The 22,596-nt window shown below is 32.5% G+C and overlaps 1 protein-coding gene across 5 annotated transcripts in view; it reads left to right on the top strand.

Moving 5' to 3' along the window:
* The first annotated feature begins 2,423 nt into the window (after positions 1 to 2,423).
* The window catches only part of LOC143246409 (partitioning defective 3 homolog), a 122,426-nt gene continuing 102,253 nt past the window's right edge, over positions 2,424 to 22,596 (top strand). For 3 of the 5 annotated variants that reach the window (XM_076493068.1, XM_076493065.1, XM_076493062.1), the window contains exon 1: positions 2,424 to 3,564. In XM_076493068.1, the coding sequence (XP_076349183.1) occupies positions 3,445 to 3,564 (120 nt within the window). In that variant the 5' untranslated portion in view covers positions 2,424 to 3,444. The remainder of the gene's footprint in view (positions 3,565 to 22,596) is intronic. The other 2 variants (XM_076493067.1, XM_076493064.1) reach the window with 1 other exon arrangement.

Genomic DNA, 22,596 nt, shown 5'->3' with positions numbered 1-22,596 from the left:
AAGCGGTATTGATTACCACATTGTAATGTCCCTATGGCAGAAAGGGGGAACATTTGTATGTATTTCTAATATTAGATGTTTTGTTAGGACGTGTGACTACTATACAAGCCATGTACAATGTTAAAGAAGCATTTTACCAAATACCATCATTCATCAGTTTAAATGTGACAAATATAATTGTGGTCAAGATGCTACTTGTATCATAATATACTTAAACAACTGTTTTGGTGTGAAAACCTAACTAATTATAACTCTGAAAGAGAGGGTGGTTGGAAATACCCAACAAAGATACCAATAAATTTAATAAAGATGGGTAATTTTTCAAATGATTTAATGACCTGGGGGGCCTCCTACCAAAATTCTTAGAACCACCCTAATATGCCTTTAACCACATACCCTTTAATATTAATATTTAATTTTTATTTTAACATTTACAGAAAGTTACTTGTCATGCTCGAATCGCTTTAAAATTAAACTCTCGAACCAGTGGTAAAATACTAATGAAGAAGAATGCGATGGTAAACTGTAGGAAAGATGAAATTCGCTGCTAGGTGACAAAATGTTGTATTTTAAAATAATTCTTCTTTCCCTACTCTCTGGAATTGTTTGGAACACCATCTCTTTGAACCGTCAGGTCCGGCATGGCCAGGTGGTCAAGGCACTCGTCTCGTAATCTGAGAGTTGCAGGTTTGACTTCCCGTCGAACCAAAGATACTCACCATTTCAGCCGTGGAAACGTTATAATGTTACGATCAATCCCACTATTCGTTGGTAAAAGAGTAGCCCAAGAGTTGGCGGTGGGTGGTGATGATTAGTTGCCTTCCCTCTAGTCTTATACTGCTAAATTAGGGACAGCTAGCGCAGATAGCCCTCGTGTAGCTTTGCGCGAAATTCAAACCAAACCTCGTGCAGCTTTGCACGAAATTCAACAAACAAACAAAACTTGTTGAACCGTCAGTTTTATGTAAGTGTGGCAAACATAAATGCTCATTAGATATGTTAAACTTAATGATTATTTATGCTTTACAGTTAACGTTTCGCAATTACCTCAGTAAAGTTTAACGTCTCATGGCATATGCAAACAAGATTGTATCGAAAAGACTTGCGTCGTTGTTTGCTAGATTCAAGAACTATAAGCAAATATTGATTTTTCCCAATAAACACGAGAAGTTTATATTGTTAAAACTGATACTGTGATTTTATTTATCTTTGTACTACATATTTGTAGTACCAACATATCTTCATTATATTGCTATGGTTGTTACATTAAGCCACTTTTACAGGGTTGTGCACAGAAATTAAAATGTTACCGCTCTTGAAAGGCATGTTAAACACACATTACATATGTATATATATACATAAAGCAGTTATTGGCAGCTGTTCCTCTGCTTGCTCTCTTTGTGCATGTCTCAGCACTTTTGGATACAAACCACGCGTTTCTGTGGTTTTTAAGTTTTAACAATTATTGTTAACTATTAGGCTACTTTTTACCCAAAATCACAGATATATTATTTACCACAATCAGAAGAGGCTTACATAAATCATGTTGATCACATACGCCTGTTTGATATTTTAATACTAGGAAAGATAGTTATAGTAGAAAACAAATTATGAAAGTTTGCAATTGTACCATCGCTTGATACAACTAATTAACATATAAGTACTTAAGCATGGCCAAGCGCGTAAGGCGTGCGACTCGTAGTCCGAGGGTCGCGGGTTCGCGCCCGCATCGCGCTAAACATGCTCGCCCTCCCAGCCGTTGGGGCATATAATGTAACGGTCAATCCCATTATTCGTTGGTAAAAGAGTAGTCCAAGAGTTGGCGGTGGGTGGTGATGACTAGCTGCCTTCCCTCTAGTCTTACACTGCTAAATTAGGGACGGCTAGCAGAGATAGCCCTCGAGTAGCTTTGTGCGAAATTCCAAAACAAAACAAATAAGTACTTGAGAATAAATAGGTAAATAATCCTTATAAGTAGAATACTTCTTTTAAAATTCTGCTTCCTTGAAAAATGATCTAAGTTTTATGAAAATCTCGTATATATTAGATTTTAACCTTTCGAAACTTGTATTATAAAATAAGCAAAACATTGGTCTTTCGGCCTGTTTTTTTTTTCGATAAGATGTTCTACTTTGTAAAACCATTTAAGTAACTTAAAAAAGACAAAGATAGTGCTATCTGCTTTATTTTTTTAACCCAAGTTATTGTTTCTGTCGGTATTTTACAACTCACAAGAATGAGACAGTTATTTTCACTAGCGAATATCCATATTCCAGCTGTCTGTCGCCAGTATTTCAAATCGGTCGCCATCTGTCTCTTTTTGAAGAGCCGACGCTTACAATTGGATCAGACAGGCAGGTGGATTGTGTAGCTTCTACCAATCAACCACCAGTTTGTAACACGAACGGCCCATGGTGAGGTCAGGCGCGTTTTCAGTCTCATGGCTTGGAGTGAGCTCAGTTAATGTTGTTTTACTGATTCATGTTTTCCTAGCCGAATTTGCTCTGTAGTTTGCGTTAAAAATTGACGTTTGGTAGCTACTGTAATTTACTGTTGTTTTTCATACGATTTTATTTTTCGTGTTTAAAGGTTAAACGTCCATATTTTTTGAAAGTTAAAATTACAAAAAGTCTTTTGAATCTATAACGTAGGGTAGTATCAACTTATCAAGCCTGGAAGACTAATGATCACCTGCCGCATGGCTTTCGTTGGTTACACGATTCAGGTGTGCTCGTTCTAAGCTTTGACACGGAACGTTAGTAAACGTAATCAAAAGTTAGGCCTAAAAATTAAAGTTGAATGTGTTTCCAAGTTTTTTCTTTTAAGTTTTATGGAATGATAGTATTCGTATCATCACTCATTTTAGAAATGACCTTAGAATTTCTACATTAATGATGAAAAAGAAAAAAAAGGTACAATATTTAAAGTTACCTTGGAGGAATTCAGTTTTACTCAATGATAGGTGAACCTGAAAATTGCGGATATTTGATTAAGATATAAACAGTAAACTTGGTTTGAATGATTTATTTAAACCTTTTCGCTAATTTGTGATTTGTAACCTGAACTTTGTGAAAGGTAGACAATGACTTAAGTTGTTGACAAACTTACCGGTGTTACTGTTCAGTTTTCAGACAGGTAAATGATGCCTCATCTGTGTTGAATTTAAAACTCGGCCCACCACCGACTGCAAAGAAGTGTTATTACATAGAATATGATTGTAGTATCAGCATTATGTTTTTCACTGTTCTGATACAGTTGAAAATCTTTATCATAATACATTAATGATTAATAGACACGTAATTAAAAAGACAAGTGAAAAACTAATTACAAATTGGATTTTCTAAACCTTTCCTATGAGCCAATAATAAAGTACTCGTATTTCTGCAAGAGACCAAGTATCATTTACAGATTGCTAAAAGAAACTAAAGGGTAACTTTGCCAAAAATGAAGGTAACTGTTAATTTTGGTAATATTAGAGTGATAGTGCCATGTGGTAATGGAGAAATCTTGGTTCGAGACTTGATGGACTTAGCTATCACACGGTATAAAAAAGCGACAGGAAAGGTAGGTTTATATAATATTATAATAAACAAGTATTGAAATAATCAAAATTTAATATTAAAGGCATAATGGAAATTATAAAGCTTAGTCACCAGTTGTGTGCTTGATTACGACTCAAATGTTTGGTTATAAGATGTTTAATTTGAAACCTGCAAAATTACAAATATTAATGTTTTAATTTTGTTTAAATCATAATCAGTATTGAGTAAATATCTATTAGTTTGCTGTTTAATGGTTTACAACTAATCAATCGGGATTGTGTTTCAGAATGTTACCAAAAACTAAGGAATTTTCAGTGCTACTGTTATGCTTGAGATAGGGGGGGTTACAGACTGTAGAGTACCATTTAAGTATTACATCATGTGCATCCAGCCATCCTTACATATATTTGTATATGCATAAATGCGTGACTTTTACTCATTAAAAAAAAAAACCAAAACAAACAACAACAACCAAGGGAACATAAGTAGGATAATTTTCCAGCCATAAACTTAAAAAGTATGTTGTGATTTTCTGTTAAAAGCAAAGGGTCAGTGATATATAAAATTCATTTGAGTTTGTTAAGCAATAATGAACAACATTATCAGTCAAACTTGTCTCTGTATCCTTCTTTCTTTCTTTTTCTGGAACCAGTTTATTTTACTTGCACACATAGTTTTCTTGATTTTGGTGAATGTTATGCTTACCAGAATGTGTCTTTTGGAAATTATAATCTTTCCAGTTTGGCAGATTAATTTTTGAGCTAATTGCATTAAGTTTTTTGTGTGTGTATGAATACAATAAATTGTTCATCATAATTTCACTTGTTTTGTTTTGCATATTACTAACTCTTAAGCAAGCTGGCATTCAACGGCAATGCATCTTACAGCTACTTGTAAAACTTCATTATCTTACATGATGTGAAAGATGATTTTTTGTGTACTAAGTATTGAACAATCATTGGAAAGACAAAAGGTTTCAAGAGTGATATTGTAACTGATAGGTTGAGATTTCAATGTTAATGATTTCTGTTGTGAGAAGTTAAACTAAAACTTTCAAATTAATAAGGAAAGAGATTTTAAAGACTTTATTATCACTCACATTATCTTGTCAAGCTGTTCAAGGTACATCATATTTTTTGTTTGTTCAGAAATATGTATAGAAATATCTATTTACTTGTGTAACACCTGTCAGTGCCAACTTATGTAAGGGCAGACCCATCTTATCAAATGGGAAAATATGTTAGTATCTATTACCATCTTGGATTTAAGTTGACAGTTAGTGACACGTAACTACATAGACCTGTGTAACAGTTCACCAAAGTATTCAAAAGGTTTGCTGTTCTTCATGTAATCTTAAACATTTGTTTTCTCAATTTCTAGATGTTGTGGTTTCAGTTTCAAATGGTGTATGTTTATATAGACATACATTTATAAACATATAGCCATGAAACAATTAGGCATTGACGTCCATATATACTAGTCAGTATTTAATTATCATCCAACAGTTTCTATGACACGTGGTATTCCCCTGTACAGTGTGAGTTATGTGTAAAGTGTAATGTTAAGTTTACGTGGAATATTTGAAATTAAAACATTGTAAAGTAGGTAATAAATTGTAACAAAGAAATAAAATTGTTTATAACTGACTGTGATCACAGATATAGTACTGATTAAATAAATATTATCTGGTGGAGGGTTAAAGAAATATTAATATCACGTGTGATATGTTGACATCATGAAAAAAATACATTTAAACACACTCACGTAATCAGTGAAACTATCAACCAGGAAATTTCAAACATTTCCTCTGTTTACAACATAGGTGTATTAGTAGAGTAATACACACACACCTAAAGGAAAATATGAGATCTTTAACTCAAAATAAATTTTTCTGCTTATGTTAAGATTCCTTTTCCTGTGAAACACTCTTTCAAGGCACAAGTATATATTTAAAATCTTTTATGTAATTAAGTTTGATTTTTCTGTATATTCCTAATACGAGTGTGATTCCTTTATACTATAGAAATTTGTGGATTTCAGTAATTATAGTAGTGTATATTATGTAAATAATGTCAAAAATTTGCAGGAAAGACCATTGAGGGTTTGAACTATTCAGTAGTCACATTTTTCCGTTCAGAATTGTGCCCATATATTGAAACCCTCTGCTTTCTGTCTTTGAGAGAGTTTGTAATTCAAATGTTTTAAGGTTTTCTACATAAGAATCTGTGTAATTAAGTTGTTGGGAAGAGCTATATTGAAAGCCCTCTGTACACAACATTAACAAGGGTACCCTAATCCAGGCAAACAAAAAGTGTTATATAAAAATTAATAGGATGAGAAAAAACTTACTGTTAGAGCCTTTAATCAAATTCTAACCTTATGAGTGCTTTCCCAAGTGATGTTGCAAATGGATTTAGCTTTTCTGGGTCTTGCTAAGTTTCTTTGTTTTTTCAAACAAAAACACCAACACTTTGACTTTCAAATGGTCAGGAATTTAATGTGTGTTTAAAGACTTGTGGGAAAACTTTCCTTTTAAATCCTTTTCAATTGATTATACTATATAACACAAATTTTGTTCCTGGATAGTATGTGTTATTTCTTAATTGCTTATGTTGTTAAAGTACAGAAAATGGCCATTATACCTTTCAGACTTTGCTTTTGTGATCTGGATAATGAAATTTAGAAATGAACCTATTTTTTATGTAAAAACAGGCAGATTTGCACATTTTTATTTACATAAGATCTGAATAAAACAACGTATGAATCGAGATTTACATGTATTTATACTAAAGTTGTATAAAATGAATAAAATGTTTAAAAGTGAGTATTTTTTCGAAATTTGCAACTGTAGTGTAAATCACTTTCACGTATCAGCCCCCAAACATAGTCTCCCATCATGTTTTCATTATATGCTTCCAGGTCAAAAAAAGCAAAGTTTGAAGAGAAAAATAAAATAGGTTTTTTCCATTTACTTTAGGCATAAGCAATTGGGAAATAACACTTTCTGTTCAGGAACAAGAAAACTAAAAATTTTGTTACATAGTGTTATTTACACCAAAAGGTCTTGAAGTGAATGTCACCAAGGCTAGGAAGTTTAGAATCAGTTAGATTTCCATACTTTTCCAAAACATTATTTTCTTTAATAAAAATATTATCCGAGTTCTTTTTTGTCCACTAAATGTATTAAAGAGATTGAATATCACCATCATCATTTTATATATAAACTAACAAACAGTTACAAGATTTTATTTAAATATCCTTTCTCCACAGTAAATTTCCCATTTAAAATTTTTAGAAAGTCTAAACTTTTTGACTCACTTTTTTATTAACAAGCATAAAAACCCTGTATATCTGAAATAACATTTAACACAAACTGTCTTTCATAGTTCCTTTAAGCCTCATCTGTGATTTCCTTCACCTGTTTTTTGTTTCTTTGTGGCACTCGACAACACCTTAATTTTACCAATGATTTTTATATTCTTTAAAACTCTTATGTTTCTTATTTTATTAAAAATTTAACTTTCTAACCAACCACATAGGATTTTGTGTCAGGTTTACTTATAAAAAATTTAAGTACAATCCTTCTTAAGAGACTTAATAGATCTACTGAGAAACACCCAACTGTTATTATTTACATGTTTGCTATTAAGCCAGTTTATTTAGTAAAATTAGTTTCTGAAAACCAACCTTTCTGAAATAAGATACGTAACACTTGTTTATACCTAGCTTTGCTATAAACATCAAAGCGAACTATTATGATCATGTGTACTTAAGTTCTTATCATACCCTCCTCAGAACTAGATACATGGTCTTGTGTAGTGTTTTATCTAGTAGATTATTAAAAACACAGAGATTGAAAACAGTATTCCGGTGTATAGGTAAACTCTTTGTGGAGTAATAGCTGTATTGATTCAGTTTGTGTTTCTATTATTGAAGTCTCTTATACAAAATAAGTTTACATTTATTTACATTACAATGAATTTGTGCGTACACATTCTTCTCAGTTTTGATTTATTGAATAGAAATTTGGTAAAAAAGTACAATAGGCATATTTTCCTCTTTCCCGTTGAATAAGCCATGCACTCTCAACGTTGTTACCAACCTATGAGATATGACACTTCTAATAAGTATTTAGATAAATTATAAATGCCCACTAGGTATAAGGATGTGTTTGAGAGAGCTACATCTGTAAGGTGGGACAAGAAGTTCATCTGCATATTGTGATCTTGGTAATTTGAAATAGATATGTTGTATGTGGCAGGCAGCTTGATATGCCTGTATTGGACTGAAGCTCACCTTAATAGTGGCATAACTTTGGTTTTAAAAAATAAGAGGGGAAACAATTTTAGTATCTATTCCAAAATACATTCTAAGAACCCACGAGTGAAAATGAAGGATGTGTTATAATACGTCATCCACATTAAATCTACCCATAACCAGTGCTAATGAGTATAGGTGTAATTTTCATGAGGGATTCTGGAAACAACTTTTCATTATATAATTGTTACTTTGATACTATTCAGTGAAAGCTGTTATTAATTTCTTAAATAAATTATTGCTATAAACTTCAACAGATGATGTTGCTTGGGTTGACATTTGCTACTAACGGTACTATGCCAGTTGTATAGTGGGAAACTTTTCAGGGCCTAATAAAAAAAAATCTAAGAACAGTTAGTGAAAATAAAGCCAATGTAGATTTATCAAAGGCAAATCTTGCTGTACTAATACCGTGTTTCTCCGATAATAAGACCTACCCATAAAATAAGACCTAGTGTGATTTTTGGGGATAGTTTTAATATAAGCCCTACCCTTAAAATAAGCCCTAGTTAAGAGTGGCAGGAAGAGGAAAGAAATAAAAAAAATTAATTTATTAATTAGTTTAATAGTTAGTTAATTAGTTTATTTAAGTATTAATCAGTTAGTTTAATAGTTTATTTTAAATGGTTAGTTTAATAGTTTTACTTTGTAACTTCATTTTTTTAATATATCAAAATGAGGCATCCCCCGAAAATAAGCCCTAGTGTCATATTTTGGAGTGAAAATTAATATAAGCCCTGTCTTATTTTTGGAGAAACACAGTATTATATTTTATTTCTAAATAAATGTGCCATTAGAAGGAGTTGGAGAAATGACTAGTGAATTTGATTGTAGAGTGGTTGGATGGGAGAAAGCAAAGACTGTTAACAGAGTTGGTAAAACTGGACCCTAGTTACTAGTTGAGTGCCTTAAGGATCAGTTCTTGAATCTTTGAATTTTTATATTTACATTAACCATACTAGCAGGGGCAAAACTGATAAATTGTAATGTTTACTGATGTCATTTAGCTCTTATGTGTTTATTTATACTGGGGATGCTGGGCTAATGACTTGGATATGTTGGAAAGTCGGGTAATATTTTGTAAATGATGTAATTATAGTCAGTAAATGGTAATGCATCTGGGTTATTGTAATTTGGATTTCATATTTATCTTTAATATTAGTGAATATAGATGGAAACCTAGTCATTACTGTGATTGAATAAAAATGTGGTACTTGGTAAGTCATGCAAGCTATTAAAACCTAGTCATTAGTGTGACTGGGTAAAAAATGTACATAGTAAGTTATGCAAGCTATTGAAACATTAAAACCTTGTCGTTAGTGTGAATGAAAAAAAAATATAGTACTTAGTAAGTCATGCAAGCTATTAAAATGCTGCTAAAAGTAAATGAAATATAATTTTAGGGTGTATTTATATATACACTTTTTATATATTCAAGTCAAAAGAGGTAATTATTCCTTTGCAAGTCATTAGTTAGGCCTCATTTAGAATTCTTTACTGTTTTGACTTTATTTAAAATATTGAATTCTTGGAAAACAGTTTAGAGGAAAGCTGCCAGGATGATCCTCATGAATGAAGAGTTATTTTAAAGGGACAGGTAATGTTATCTCATTGTAGTTTCTCTGAAGAAAAGAAGTGAAAGGAGATTGTAGTGACATTTACAAGATTATATTGAGGATTAACATGGTGGAAGCTTTTAATATTTTGTTGAGTATTCTGAAATAATAGGTTGAGAGGAGACAAGTTGAAGATTTGGAAAAGGTGCATTAGGTTCTAGTTAATATAGTGTTATTTTTCTAATAGAGTAACAGGCTTATAAAATGAATTGACATTAATAATAATGGAGATCACTACTTTATCAGTTAAAGAGCTAATAACTAATTTTCTGAAAAATAAAGGATGTATTTGAGTCTTTACTTTTTTCAAAGGTTGTTAGACATTCCTGAAGAACCAAATGGTTCTTTGTTATGTATTATGTTTCTCAGTATCTGTTAACAGATGTTGACGTACAGCAAAGGTAGAAATGTAAATGTCTTAGGGTTTGCTGCAGTTAATGAATATATCACGCTTTAAAGATATTGTGTGTTTGATTTGCAAGGTTCTGTGTGACTAAGAGAAAATAGTAAAATAAAAACATTGACTGACAAGAGGGTCTGTTGGCCATTCAGTAAACATCTCTGACTCTGTCATAACTTTTGTATAATCTCATCTTTTGTTGCTTGTTCCCCATCTTTAACTGAAACATGAAACTGGATGTCACACACATATATATATGCTATCCTTTAAAACTTTTGATAATTTCAGTGCAAGTGTGGTAAAAGTTGTATTTTAGTACTAACTTTATTATTTATCATATGATACTGGTACAAAATACTTGAACTGCTATTAAATATACAGTATTGCCTTTTAAGTCATTTGCTGGTACAAGGTAGTTAGGTATACTGATGAAATGTACCCTTGATTATATATAATTCAAAATGCTAGGTGCTGATTTTATCTGGACCTATGGATCACCTCAGGCTTTCAAGTCTGAATCAAGTAAGCAAAACTGTATTTGGGGGAATGGGATACTCCATAAACTTCCTGCCAAAATATTATGAGCAGAAATGTCCTTCTAGTTAGTATATAATGTAGACAAAGGAAACCTTTTTCTGTTTCCATGTCTTGAACCATTTTCTAAAGGAATGAGGCAAAATATAACAGGAATTGGGATTCTATAAAAATCCAATTTTTGGTCAAATGGATGCAGTTTATCACACAAACCATAATGATGTATGTATTGACTTTAATTTCTGGGATAATTTACACAAATCTGTGGGGTCTGGTATGAGTATATGTGAAATTAAATGTCTTGTTCTAATGAGTGCATTCAGTTTATCTGTGTGTTTAAACAACTTTAGATAAGTGACCAATCTTTGATTAGTTTTTGTATCCTGCCTGATCAACCTTAGTACATTGGTTATAGTATAACCACACTTGAAGTTGAATTGTTAAGTTTCTGTCCGTCTCTACCCCATCTGTAATAACAAGATTGTCTAGAATTGTATCAAAATTTTCCAAATAAAAGTATTTACAAGATAAACATATTAGCTGACTAGCATATATGGTATAGAAAGGTGTATTTTGAATCTGTAGGCTATTGCTAGTGACATACTGTAGTTTCATACAGGAAATAGTAAGGTTTTACCTGATGTTGATTTTATTTCTAAATGTGTTTCACTTGCAAGGCTATTTATATAACATGCAGTCAGTTTTGTATTTTCATGTGATATTCTAAAGTACTAATTTTTTCTTCACTGCTTGGGAAATATAAAAAATCTCTGAACTACATGTAATCATTTCTTAATGAAAGTTTTATTTACAGGAGCTTATCACACTGATAACTGGGAATGATGTGCTGTTGTTTGACTCAACCCATGACACTAAGCTATCTGTCTAATTACGTATACCTTTCTCTCTTACAGTGTACAAAACTTCAGGCTCAATATCTTGTTCCCAGTTTTTATCAGCATGTGGATAAGTCTGTTTGACACAAGTACCCATACTTGGAGAAAAGAAAGAACTATACAATTTGTTCTACTTCTTACCACAGTAAATTATTAAGGCTAGCTTTAGCTCTTCTTTTTCACAGTTATCATTAGCTAGTTCCTATGAGCTAGTTTTTAACTTCTTTTCTGCTGTGTAAGCTTTGGCTCTACTGAAACTGCATTTCGACTGATTGTTTTAAAACAAAAACCTCTCTTGACATTGTCTACTCTCAAAAACCTACACTGAGAAAGACCGTTACAAAAAAATAAAATGCTTTTTCCTTTGGTAATTTAGACACAAAATATTTTTCATAATTGAAAAATGTTGTCTATGACTATTTTATCTGTGTAGATATGGTTTTGATACAATAGTGTTTATGTATGTGACTGATGTAAGTTGTTGTATATGCATATGTCTAGTAATTCCTCTATATGGTTGTTGTATGTTTGTACATAAAACACACGTGTAACTGGCAAATAATTTCAGGTTTTGCTTGTAATTCGTTGTAGTATGTGTGAAAGGTTAGTAAGCATTGCAGTATGTATTTAAGGTTTTTTTATACTATATATATGTATGACCAATAATTCAGAGAATATGTACTTGACTGCCATTTTCAAGTTTTGACGTACACGCATAGTTACTACTGGTAAATGCTGTATGTGCTGTATATTGAGTGGTGTTTGGAACTGTTCATTATTTCCATGATTAGCATCTTGTGTGCATCATTTGTTGACGTTCTTTGAAAAGGTTACTGCTTATGTAGTTCAGGTAAGAATGTAGATGTGATGTATCTGGATTTTTAGAAAGCACTTGACAAGATGCCAAATAAAAGACTTCTAAAAATTATCTTTATAGGTGTGGTGATAAGTTAACAAATTGAATAGAGGAGTGGCTGGATGGAAGAATGCATGGGGCTGTCACAACTGGAGGTCAATCATACTGGATTTATGTAACAAGAGGAGCATCTCAGGGCTCCATCTTAGGACCTTTGCTCTTTACATCAATGACTTAAAAGAACAGTCAATAAATTACTTAAATTTGCAGATGATATTAAGGTCTTGAGTGTTGCTAGCTGTGAAAAGAGGATGCTGCTGATTTACAAAAGAATCTAGATTGTTTAGTGAGTTGGGCAAATAAGTAGTAGATGGGTTTTAATTATAATTAATGTAAGATACAGCATGTGGGTTATCATAATTTGAATTATATGTATATTTTGAATTGGAATAACATAAATGGTGTTATGAAGGAAATGTATCTTGATGTAATAGTCAGTCTCTAAAGCCATCCAAGTAATGCACTGTTGCTAGTAGTAGGGCAAATAAGGATTTTGGTTGTATCTACAGAAATATTGGATATAAGTCTGAAGAGGTTAAATTTTCATTGTACAGGTAACTGGTTAGTCCATATTTGGAGTTTTCTGTTCAGTCTTGGGCTCCTTACCTCATGAAATGCATTGAATTGTTAGAAATGGTTCAGAAAACAGTTTGTTGGATGGTGCCTGTAATGAAGAGGTTGTCTCAAGAGGAGAGACTAAAATCTCCATTTTTTTTCTTGAAGGAGGATGTAATTGAGGTGTTTCAGATTGTAAATACAACTGATGGTGTTGATGCTTTATCTTTTTCCATATTTAACAGTGAGAATAGTATGACTAGGGAACACAAGTAAAAATTTTGAGAGGGTAGGAGTTATCTTCATTATTTTAAAGTGTAGTTGGCCCTCAGAATGGGTTGCCTTCGAATGTTGTAGAGGCAGTTAATTTAAGTGAGTTTAAGGAAAACACTTAAGTATATGAATAATAAGGACTGGCTTTAAGATTGTTTTTATTTAATTTAGAGTATGAAACAGCTGAGATGGACCAATAGGTCCCATGTTGTTCCAGAACATTGCTACTTGTGTTAATACTCAAGAAGGACTTGAATGTATTCATTTCATACACTGTAGGTATAGGTGTATACATTTAATAGAATAATGTTGTTTTTTTTCTTCTGTAGCTCATACTTGTATTTGTGTTAGTGTAATTTGCATGATTATATTGTTTTGCCTATCCAGTGCTGTAAAGTTACAGTTTAAATACTGAAAACTTAGTAATCATTTGAAACCATTAGTTCTAATAGTCTTGAATATTAGATATACTGGGTTCATATATAACAATATGCTTTCTCATGATTGTGTATTTGTAGATTTTATCTTGCATTAAAAGCAGCAGACACAAATATTACATTAATCTTTTAATATGTTTTATTGAAAATATATTTGAATAATGAGCTGTAAATTAACTTAAAATCAGCTTGTTAATTTTTCATTATTGCTTTATTTCTAATGGAGAATTTCTATTACAGAGGTGTGTTCTATAGCTAATAATTATGTTGCTATAATCTAAACTAATTACAATAACTTGAGGATGAAATAAAATCCATGAAGAATGAATGTGTACTAATATATCATTTGAAAGTTTCACAGCTGTTTCATTACTTCAGATTTCCTGCCATCCTGATTAATTTTTCTATCAGCTCAGCTTTAAAAATGGCCAGGCATGGCCAGATGGGTTAAGGTGTTCGACTCGTAATCTGAGGGTCGTGGATTGGAATCCCAGTCACACCAAACATACTTGCTCTTTCAGCTGTGCAGGTATTATAATGTGATGGTTAATCCCACAAGTCATTGGTAAAAGAGTGGCCCAAGATTGGCAGTGGGTGGTGATGACTAGCTGCTTTCCCTCTAGTCTTACACTGCTACATTAGGAATGGCTAGTGCAAATAGCCCTCATGTAGCTTAGTACAAAATTAAAAAACAAACAGCTTCAAAATAAAAAAAGTATAGGTTTTTTGAACATTGGAGTTTCAGTTAGTATAGTTGTTTATAGAGCAAATAGTTTTATTGCTAGTTCCTCTGTTTTTAATGAAGAATCTTGTAACATAAAGCTGCACCTGCAAAGAAAGTTTTTTGTATATCTTTGTCTTAGCTCTGATATGTTTCTGTTTTAAGTACCCTTAAACTTCTGACATGTAATTATGATACAAACCACAAATCAAACAGAAAAATACTTTGAATTTACTCACAAATATTTAAATTTTTGTGTCTGTGCACTTTAAGAAACTTGTTTTATCTAAAGAACAAGACTTCTATGTTACAACAGTTTTGTCACTAATTATGAATATTTCTGTTAGTATATTCTCATGTTTTCTATGAAATAGATGCTAAATATTTAGGAGTTTAAAGAATACTACTTGTTGGGACATTTTTCATTTTCTAGGACAGTGTGGCTGGTGATGTTAGAAGCCAGTAAAAAACTGAAAATCTTGGTTACTTGCAATTTAAGAAATAGTAGAGCAAGAGTTCAGAACTGTAGTTTTGTTGTTAGAAGAAGTTCAGACTAAATATAAACTTCATTGGTATATGTAATAAGAATTGCTTTAATTAGTTAGAAGCATAATTCTGATTTGAAATATATGTTACATTGTTATATTTTCATTGGATTTCTATGCGTGCAGGTTGGAATCAAAGTGTGCTTTACATAATTTTTTTACACAGTGTAATTTAACATGGTATTATGTATTTGATGTCTGTTATAAGATACTGACTATGCTCACATTGCTGATTTAGCAACAGTTTGTTTGTTTTTTTTAATTTTGTGCAAAGCTACACGAGGGCTATCTGTGCTAGCCTTCCCTAATTTAGCAGTGTAAGACTAGAGGGAAGGCAGCTAGTCATCATCACCCACTGCCAACTCTTGGGCTACTCTTTTACTAGTAAATAGTGGGATTGATCATCACATTATAATGCCCCCATGGCCTGCAACATTTAGTGGTAAAGGAGAGTAAATACCAGATACAATATAGGAAGCAACTGGAAAAATCTGCAGATAGGCATTTTGAATTTTTAAAAAATACAAAAGTGCAATATACAAAATGTATGATGAACAAAGGTATTTTTGTTCTTCACTTGAACATTACCTTGCAGTCCAACTTGTCTGAGTGAGACTGGCAATTTACAGACATATCTTGGATACAAATACTGTTGTAACACATCAGTTTTGTTTTGGTTTTTCTTTTGCATATAATGAACTTGCATATTTTATTAAAAGCTTATTACATACCATGTAGGTACATCTAGTCAATTTAGAATTATCTTTAACATTCCTTCTGGAATTGGGCCGATCCATGTATATTTGGTTAAGAAATAAGCACATGCTTTTTTTCCATGTTCTGAGTTTTCTGTATGTGGTACAAAACTATTTTTATTTCTCATAATGTTTATAGTGTATATTGTAGTTACTTGAAAGTAAATCTAAGCTCTAGAAAATTAGGTTTTAAACATTATTGATGAGGCCAAATAGTGAATAATGTTAATTATATTTGTCTTCAAAATAATATATTTATAAAAAAATGAGAATTTGATAGTGGGAATTTCTCCCGATATTTCTTAACAAATGTTATGATATACCAGACATCTTTGTCTCATTGTAACATGTTGAAAGTAAATTTAAGTGTTTTAGATGGCTATGTTATCAGATAGGAACATGTAAAGGCTTTATTTATTTATCTTTGGTTTATTTCCTGTTGTTTTTATATTTATTTAATTACACACACACACACACACACACACACACACACATGGTATTATTTTCTAGTATGATGAGCTATTGCAAGTTTATTGGTATAACTGAGTCTTTTGCTGGGCCCATGACCATCACCTTAACCATCTGGCCATGCCGGGCCCAGCACAAGACTGAAAGGGCGAGCATGTTTGGTGCAACGGGGCATTATAATGTTACAGTCAATCCCACTGTTTGTAAAATAATTGGTGGTGGGTGGTGATAACTACCTGCGATCCCTCTAGTCTTATACTGCTAAAGTAGTGACGGCTAGCGCAGATAACCCTCGTGTGCCTTTGAGCCAAATTCATAAACAAAAAAACAAAAGAAATTGATCATATGTGTGTGTGTTAATCGAAATGTGTGGTTTGAGTATGGGATTAAAACAATATAGATAACATCAGCATAATTTGAATTAAGGGTGAATGAAACAAGTTTTATAATTCCTCTGTTGTGTTTAGTGATGTATAAGTCTCGAGAAATATGTTTATTAAAAGGTCATACATAATACAGATGTAGTATTGTCAGTGGTTTAGATTAATGCTTTAGAAATATGTAAGTAATAGTAAAAATACGAGAACCTTTTCCTCTTGGTCATCCGAGGGTGTCGAGTGAGTCAAAGAATGGAATTCATGTACATGTAATGTTGATTTTGAAAATATGTTAATAGCTTTGTTGTAAAAGAGTTGTCACACTTTTTTCTCAAAGATTATTTAAGATCTCACACGTGCGCAAGTGTACCACGCAAACTCGATTTTAACCTTGGTAGGCAGGGTGGAGTTGTGGGTTATTTCTCATACAAGGCAGTTTAATAACTAACTACCTCATCCGCTGTCCTTAACAGTTTGGCAGACACTGCTATTGTAACAGATGCTTCCTGGTACTGGATAAACTGCTAAAAATCTAATTTGGTCTCTGGACATTTCAGATTATCTTTAACGCACAAAAAGGTCATTATTTTATCTGTACACTTCTGTAATATTCTGTTGTTTTTTGAAGACATAATGGAAAGTAGTTACGAATTTCTCAATAGCTAAGTTTTTGAAGCGCCTCTAGGTGTTTCTGATTGGATATAAAGGTAAAACTTCTGGTATAGGAATCACATTCAAAGTTCCCTAATTTATCATCAACATTATTATTATTAGACACTTTCCTGACCAGTAGTATATAATTTATTACATATTAACTATTATTTCTTATGTTTATTTTCTTATAGAAGTTGTATAAACGCGATAACTTGTCATAATTACAAAATAATTATATCTAAAACCGTTGCCTTTCAAAGTGTCGTGCGATAAAGTTTTTTGATCTACACGCCTGCTCCTCGAAATGCGCAGTTTTAGTTAAAAACGAATTATACCATCCGCTACGCACCTGGCTTTCTCAAACCGTCTCTTATTATTACCGGTCTGCCTATAGTTTGTCCCAGACGTGATTAACTGATCAAATGTTCGTGAAATGGTACTGTTGTATTTTGTGATTTGTGAAGAGTTCTTTCGTCTAATATTTACATGCTCCAGCTCAAGTTCTTTATTAATTGAAGATAAAACTGGGGAAGAAAAGTTTTTGTTAATTTATTCACAAGAAACAACTTGATGTAGGATTAGATCCGAAACTGATTGTATGTATTATGCTAGATGTTTTGAGGACTTCTTAGGGTTGATAAAATAAAATGGACCTAAATAACAACGTCAAACGTTACAGAATAGCAAGTTTGGCCACAGTGAAACACCTTACAGAATAGCAAGTTTGGTCACAGTGAAACACCTTACAGAATAGCAAGTTTGGTCACAGTGAAACACCTTACAGAATGGCAAGTTTGGTCACAGTGAAACACCTTACAGAATGACAAGTTTGGTCACAATAAAACACCTCAGAGAACACAATGTAAGATCTCAATACAACGTTCTTGTGCACTTGTGTGGGTATTGACTTCAAACATCTATGAAGTTAGTAGAACTGAGAATGGTCAGGGTTTGCATTCATAAATGGTTTTAGGCGGGTGTTTTAGTCAACTAAACCATCACGTTTCGAATATTGCAAAATTCGGTTTTCGTTGCATTGGTTGTCAAGGACGGAAATTAATGGCATCCTTAAACTGTGCCAGTCGGCCTGTAGAGCACAATATCAATGTGTTACTTTTTTATAGTAGTTAAATTCCATTGGAAGTTTAAGAGTGGAATACCGTTTTTTAAAGTTAAATTTTGTCGGAAGAACTGAAAGTTGAGATCCGACATGATTCGAACCTGGGACTCTGCTTATCAGGTAGAACACACGAAGTAAAATAAATGTATTAAAATATTAACGTTATATTAATGCACATCTTTAAGAAATAAGTTGTTTTCGTATTAAATGAGGTGAAATTGGAACTAATGTTGTTTTTTCACAAGACTTGTGTTCAACAGCGGTGGTTTGATACATTCTCAGTTTCATCCTCAATGAAGTTCTGGTACATTGTCATTCAGTGTAACCTAACACAAGATACCTGATTTACTAAAATGTCGCCAGGTGTATACTTTAAAATACATATATTATCAGGAAATAAAAGTAATTTGGTTAGTGAAATTTCGTTTATTTTTAATTTTTTCACATTTCATTAGGGCTCATTTCTAATGTGAAAAATTTGTTGTAGGAATATAACAACGGGACCATTTGTTCACCATCTCCTACAAAAACCTTAGAAAAGCTGAGTATGAAAAATCGATTTTTTACCACTTAGTCTTAGTGTTTACTCGTACGATGTATATTATTTTAACTTTATTGTGTTGCGTATTTAGGGCTTCTGTGGTGAAATGTTATTATACATTGAGACCGATCATAGATCAGTAACTGAAGGTTATGGAATCAACTTTTTTTTTCTGTTTCAAATAAAGTACCATGCATCAATAATTATAGTGAACGTTAACTGCAGTCAGTTGCCCCCCAGGGGCATAACGGACTTACAATGCTAGAAACCAGGTTTCGATACCCGCGTTAGGCATAACGCAGATAGTCCATTGTGTAGCTTTGTCTTTAATTACAGCCAACCAACTTAAGCCAATTTGCTATTACGTTTTACTGATGGTTAGCCCAAACAGCAAGTTCATTACTATTTTTTTAACAACTTATTGTTACCTAAATAGTTACAATTCACTCTAAATAGCATGATTTTTTGTCTCGCTATCTACCCATTACAAAAAGCACTTTGAAAAGTGAAATTTCTCTTTATCAAGATGGCGGGAAGGTAGATAAAACACTGCTAACACTATGTGCTTTTAGGTCTCACAAAACGTTGTATTTTAATCCTCGTCATAAGTTGAATCAGTTGTCAGAAGAAATAGGCGACTGCCATTAGCGATATTTATGCGAGCTCACACGGAATCAACCCTGCAACACCCCAAGCTAGGTTTATTTTCCGGTGAATTCTGAAAGGAAATACTTATCCGATAATTTTTAGGGCTTCTGTAACGAGAGGTAGATAATATATAGCCTCGTACTTGGAGTTTTAAGTTTCACCTGAAGTTTTGTATAATTAAAAAATGCAAAATAAAACAGCAGAGCAATGGCTATAACACAAGTTATTAATGTGTATATAGAACTAAGTTTAGTTTACGATTCATAGTTTTTGTTTATTTCGGATGAGTTTAAAAAAATTTGACTGGAAGCAGCAAAGCATCACATCAAAGGTCAGACTTGTAACGATGACTGCTCTAGTAAAAGATATCTAGTGAAACAGAGCACACTGCGATGGGAAACATCCTCTGTCAGGTTGACTGATCGAAAATCTCGCATGTTAAATGAAAAAATAATATTGAAGAACAACAACATATTGACACTTCCAAGTTAAAATCTTAACAATCGCAGTCTGCATCCACAGACCGGAAGGTTCATAGTTTCTAACACGTTGTAGTAAACACGTTCTCCGCTCTATGGGATTATTAATGTGTTGTAAAAGTGATGGTTAAACCCAAATATTCAAGAAGATAAGAGTAGACCGAGAGTCGGCGGAAGGTGCTGATGTGTAGATGCCTTTCTTGTAGGTCAGAATTAGGGACGGTTGCGAGCAGATAGCCCTTTGCATGAAAATTCTGAAATAAACTAATCAACCCAGTTGCTCCTAATGAAACCGACAGACAAGGAAATTATTTAGAAATAAATTAAACGAGTCACTGTGATTATAAGTTCACCTGCGTAATAGTCACATACCTTTAGGAACAGCATGCTGAAACTTGAATGTCAGGTTAATAACTCTGCTAGAGAAATATATTGACTATTTTATTATGGTTTATGATACTGATTATCGAGTAAAATAAGTCCTTGTGAAATTATTACATCTTTAATCTGTGATAGGAAGTTCTTAGAGATTTACTTACTAGTATAGACAATACAGAAACTGCACGAACGAAACAAAGTGATTTAATGAAAAGGTTGTAATTCGAACACAGTTTCTGTATACAATGTAATGGTTTGCAACCGCCTCTAATCTCGTAAAATTTAAATTCAAAGTAATATAAAGAAAATCGTGGAGTACACTATTAAAACACGTGCATAGCGGTGTCGTATGCCTTCAGTTATACGTTTACAACATTTAGGCCTGTGTCAAGTATACTTTACTATTTTTACAAGAACGGTAAAATGGCAGTAAATTAAGTATATACAGTTAAATCCTATTATAGGCGTTATTAAATGATCCTATTTTATGATTTACAAACATTTTGTGTTTAGTATGTACTGTTAACGAAAGCAGCTTTACACGTGAATGAGATATGATGGGTAATTTTTTTTCTTCGGCCACACCTGTCGGTTGCAAAAGAAACAACCAAAAACCAATAATGTTTGTGAAACGAATGAGAGAACAAGCGAAAGAAATTGTTGAAATATTTAATGTTACATATCAAATTAAAGCATGATTTGAAAAGTGCAGAAAAGGAAAGAGGTTAAATAACAGAAATAAGATATTTTAAAACAGGTTCACTCGTTTCGAAAGGTTAGAATGTATAGATCTGGCTGTTTTTAGATTATTTTATGTTGACTTTTTAAGCCTTACTTTAAAGAAGCCTTTCAAACACGTTGATTATTAGTAAAGTGTTTGTCGCTGTGCGTGTTTTACCCTTGTCTAAAGTATATGTAAACTGTGGTCAAAAGATATCACGTTTAGTGGTGACTAATCGTGTAGTCATCATTCTTTAAACTTGTGATTAGATTAATGATTAATAAACAGCGTAAATGAGAAATAATTTCGATTAGATTTATAAAGTTTCTCTGCGTTGTTTGAGCGTGGAGTAGGGAATTGTTTTTTTTTCCTTTTTTAACAAACCAGCTTTGCTACCTCGAGCAAAAGAACAACAGTAATGTCACACTAATATGAACAACTTATTAGTAAAGTGTTTGTCGCTGTGCGTGTTTTACCCTTGTCTAAAGTATATGTAAACTGTGGTCAAAAGATATCACGTTTAGTGGTGACTAATCGTGTAGTCATCATTCTTTAAACTTGTGATTAGATTGATGATTAATAAACAGCGTAAATGAGAAATAATTTCGATGATTAATAAACAGCGTAAATGAGAAATAATTTCGATTAGATTTATAAAGTTTCTCTGCGTTGTTTGAGCGTGGAGTAGGGAATTGTTTTTTTTCTTTTTTTAACAAACCAGCTTTGCTACCTCGAGCAAAAGAACAACAGTAATGTCACACTAATATGAACAACTTATTAGTAAAGTGTTTGTCGCTGTGCGTGTTTTACCCTTGTCTAAAGTATATGTAAACTGTGGTCAAAGATATCACGTTTAGTGGTGACTAATCGTGTAGTCATCATTCTTTAAACTTGTGATTAGATTGATGATTAATAAACAGCGTAAATGAGAAATAATTTCGATGATTAATAAACAGCGTAAATGAGAAATAATTTCGATTAGATTTATAAAGTTTCTCTGCGTTGTTTGAGCGTGGGTAGGGAATTGTTTTTTTTTTTTTTTTAACAAACCAGCTTTGCTACCTCGAGCAAAAGAACAACAGTAATGTCACACTAATATGAACAACTTATTAGTAAAGTGTTTGTCGCTGTGCGTGTCTTACCCTTGTCTAAAGTATATGTAAACTGTGGTCAAAAGATATCACGTTTAGTGGTGACTAATCGTGTAGTCATCATTCTTTAAACTTGTGATTAGATTGATGATTAATAAACAGCGTAAATGAGAAATAATTTCGATGATTAATAAACAGCGTAAATGAGAAATAATTTCGATTAGATTTATAAAGTTTCTCTGCGTTGTTTGAGCGTGGAGTAGGGAATTGTTTTTTTTCTTTTTTAACAAACCAGCTTTGCTACCTCGAGCAAAAGAACAACAGTAATGTCACACTAATATGAACAACTTATTAGTAAAGTGTTTGTCGCTGTGCGTGTTTTACCCTTGTCTAAAGTATATGTAAACTGTGGTCAAAAGATATCACGTTTAGTGGTGACTAATCGTGTAGTCATCATTCTTTAAACTTGTGATTAGATTGATGATTAATAAACAGCGTAAATGAGAAATAATTTCGATGATTAATAAACAGCGTAAATGAGAAATAATTTCGATTAGATTTATAAAGTTTCTCTGCGTTGTTTGAGCGTGGAGTAGGGAATTGTTTTTTTTT

The sequence above is a fragment of the Tachypleus tridentatus genome, chromosome 3 (assembly GCF_004210375.1).
Source record: "Tachypleus tridentatus isolate NWPU-2018 chromosome 3, ASM421037v1, whole genome shotgun sequence".
In the NCBI taxonomy this organism is placed as follows: domain Eukaryota; kingdom Metazoa; phylum Arthropoda; class Merostomata; order Xiphosura; family Limulidae; genus Tachypleus; species Tachypleus tridentatus.
This window is presented reverse-complemented; position numbering and strand designations above follow the sequence as displayed.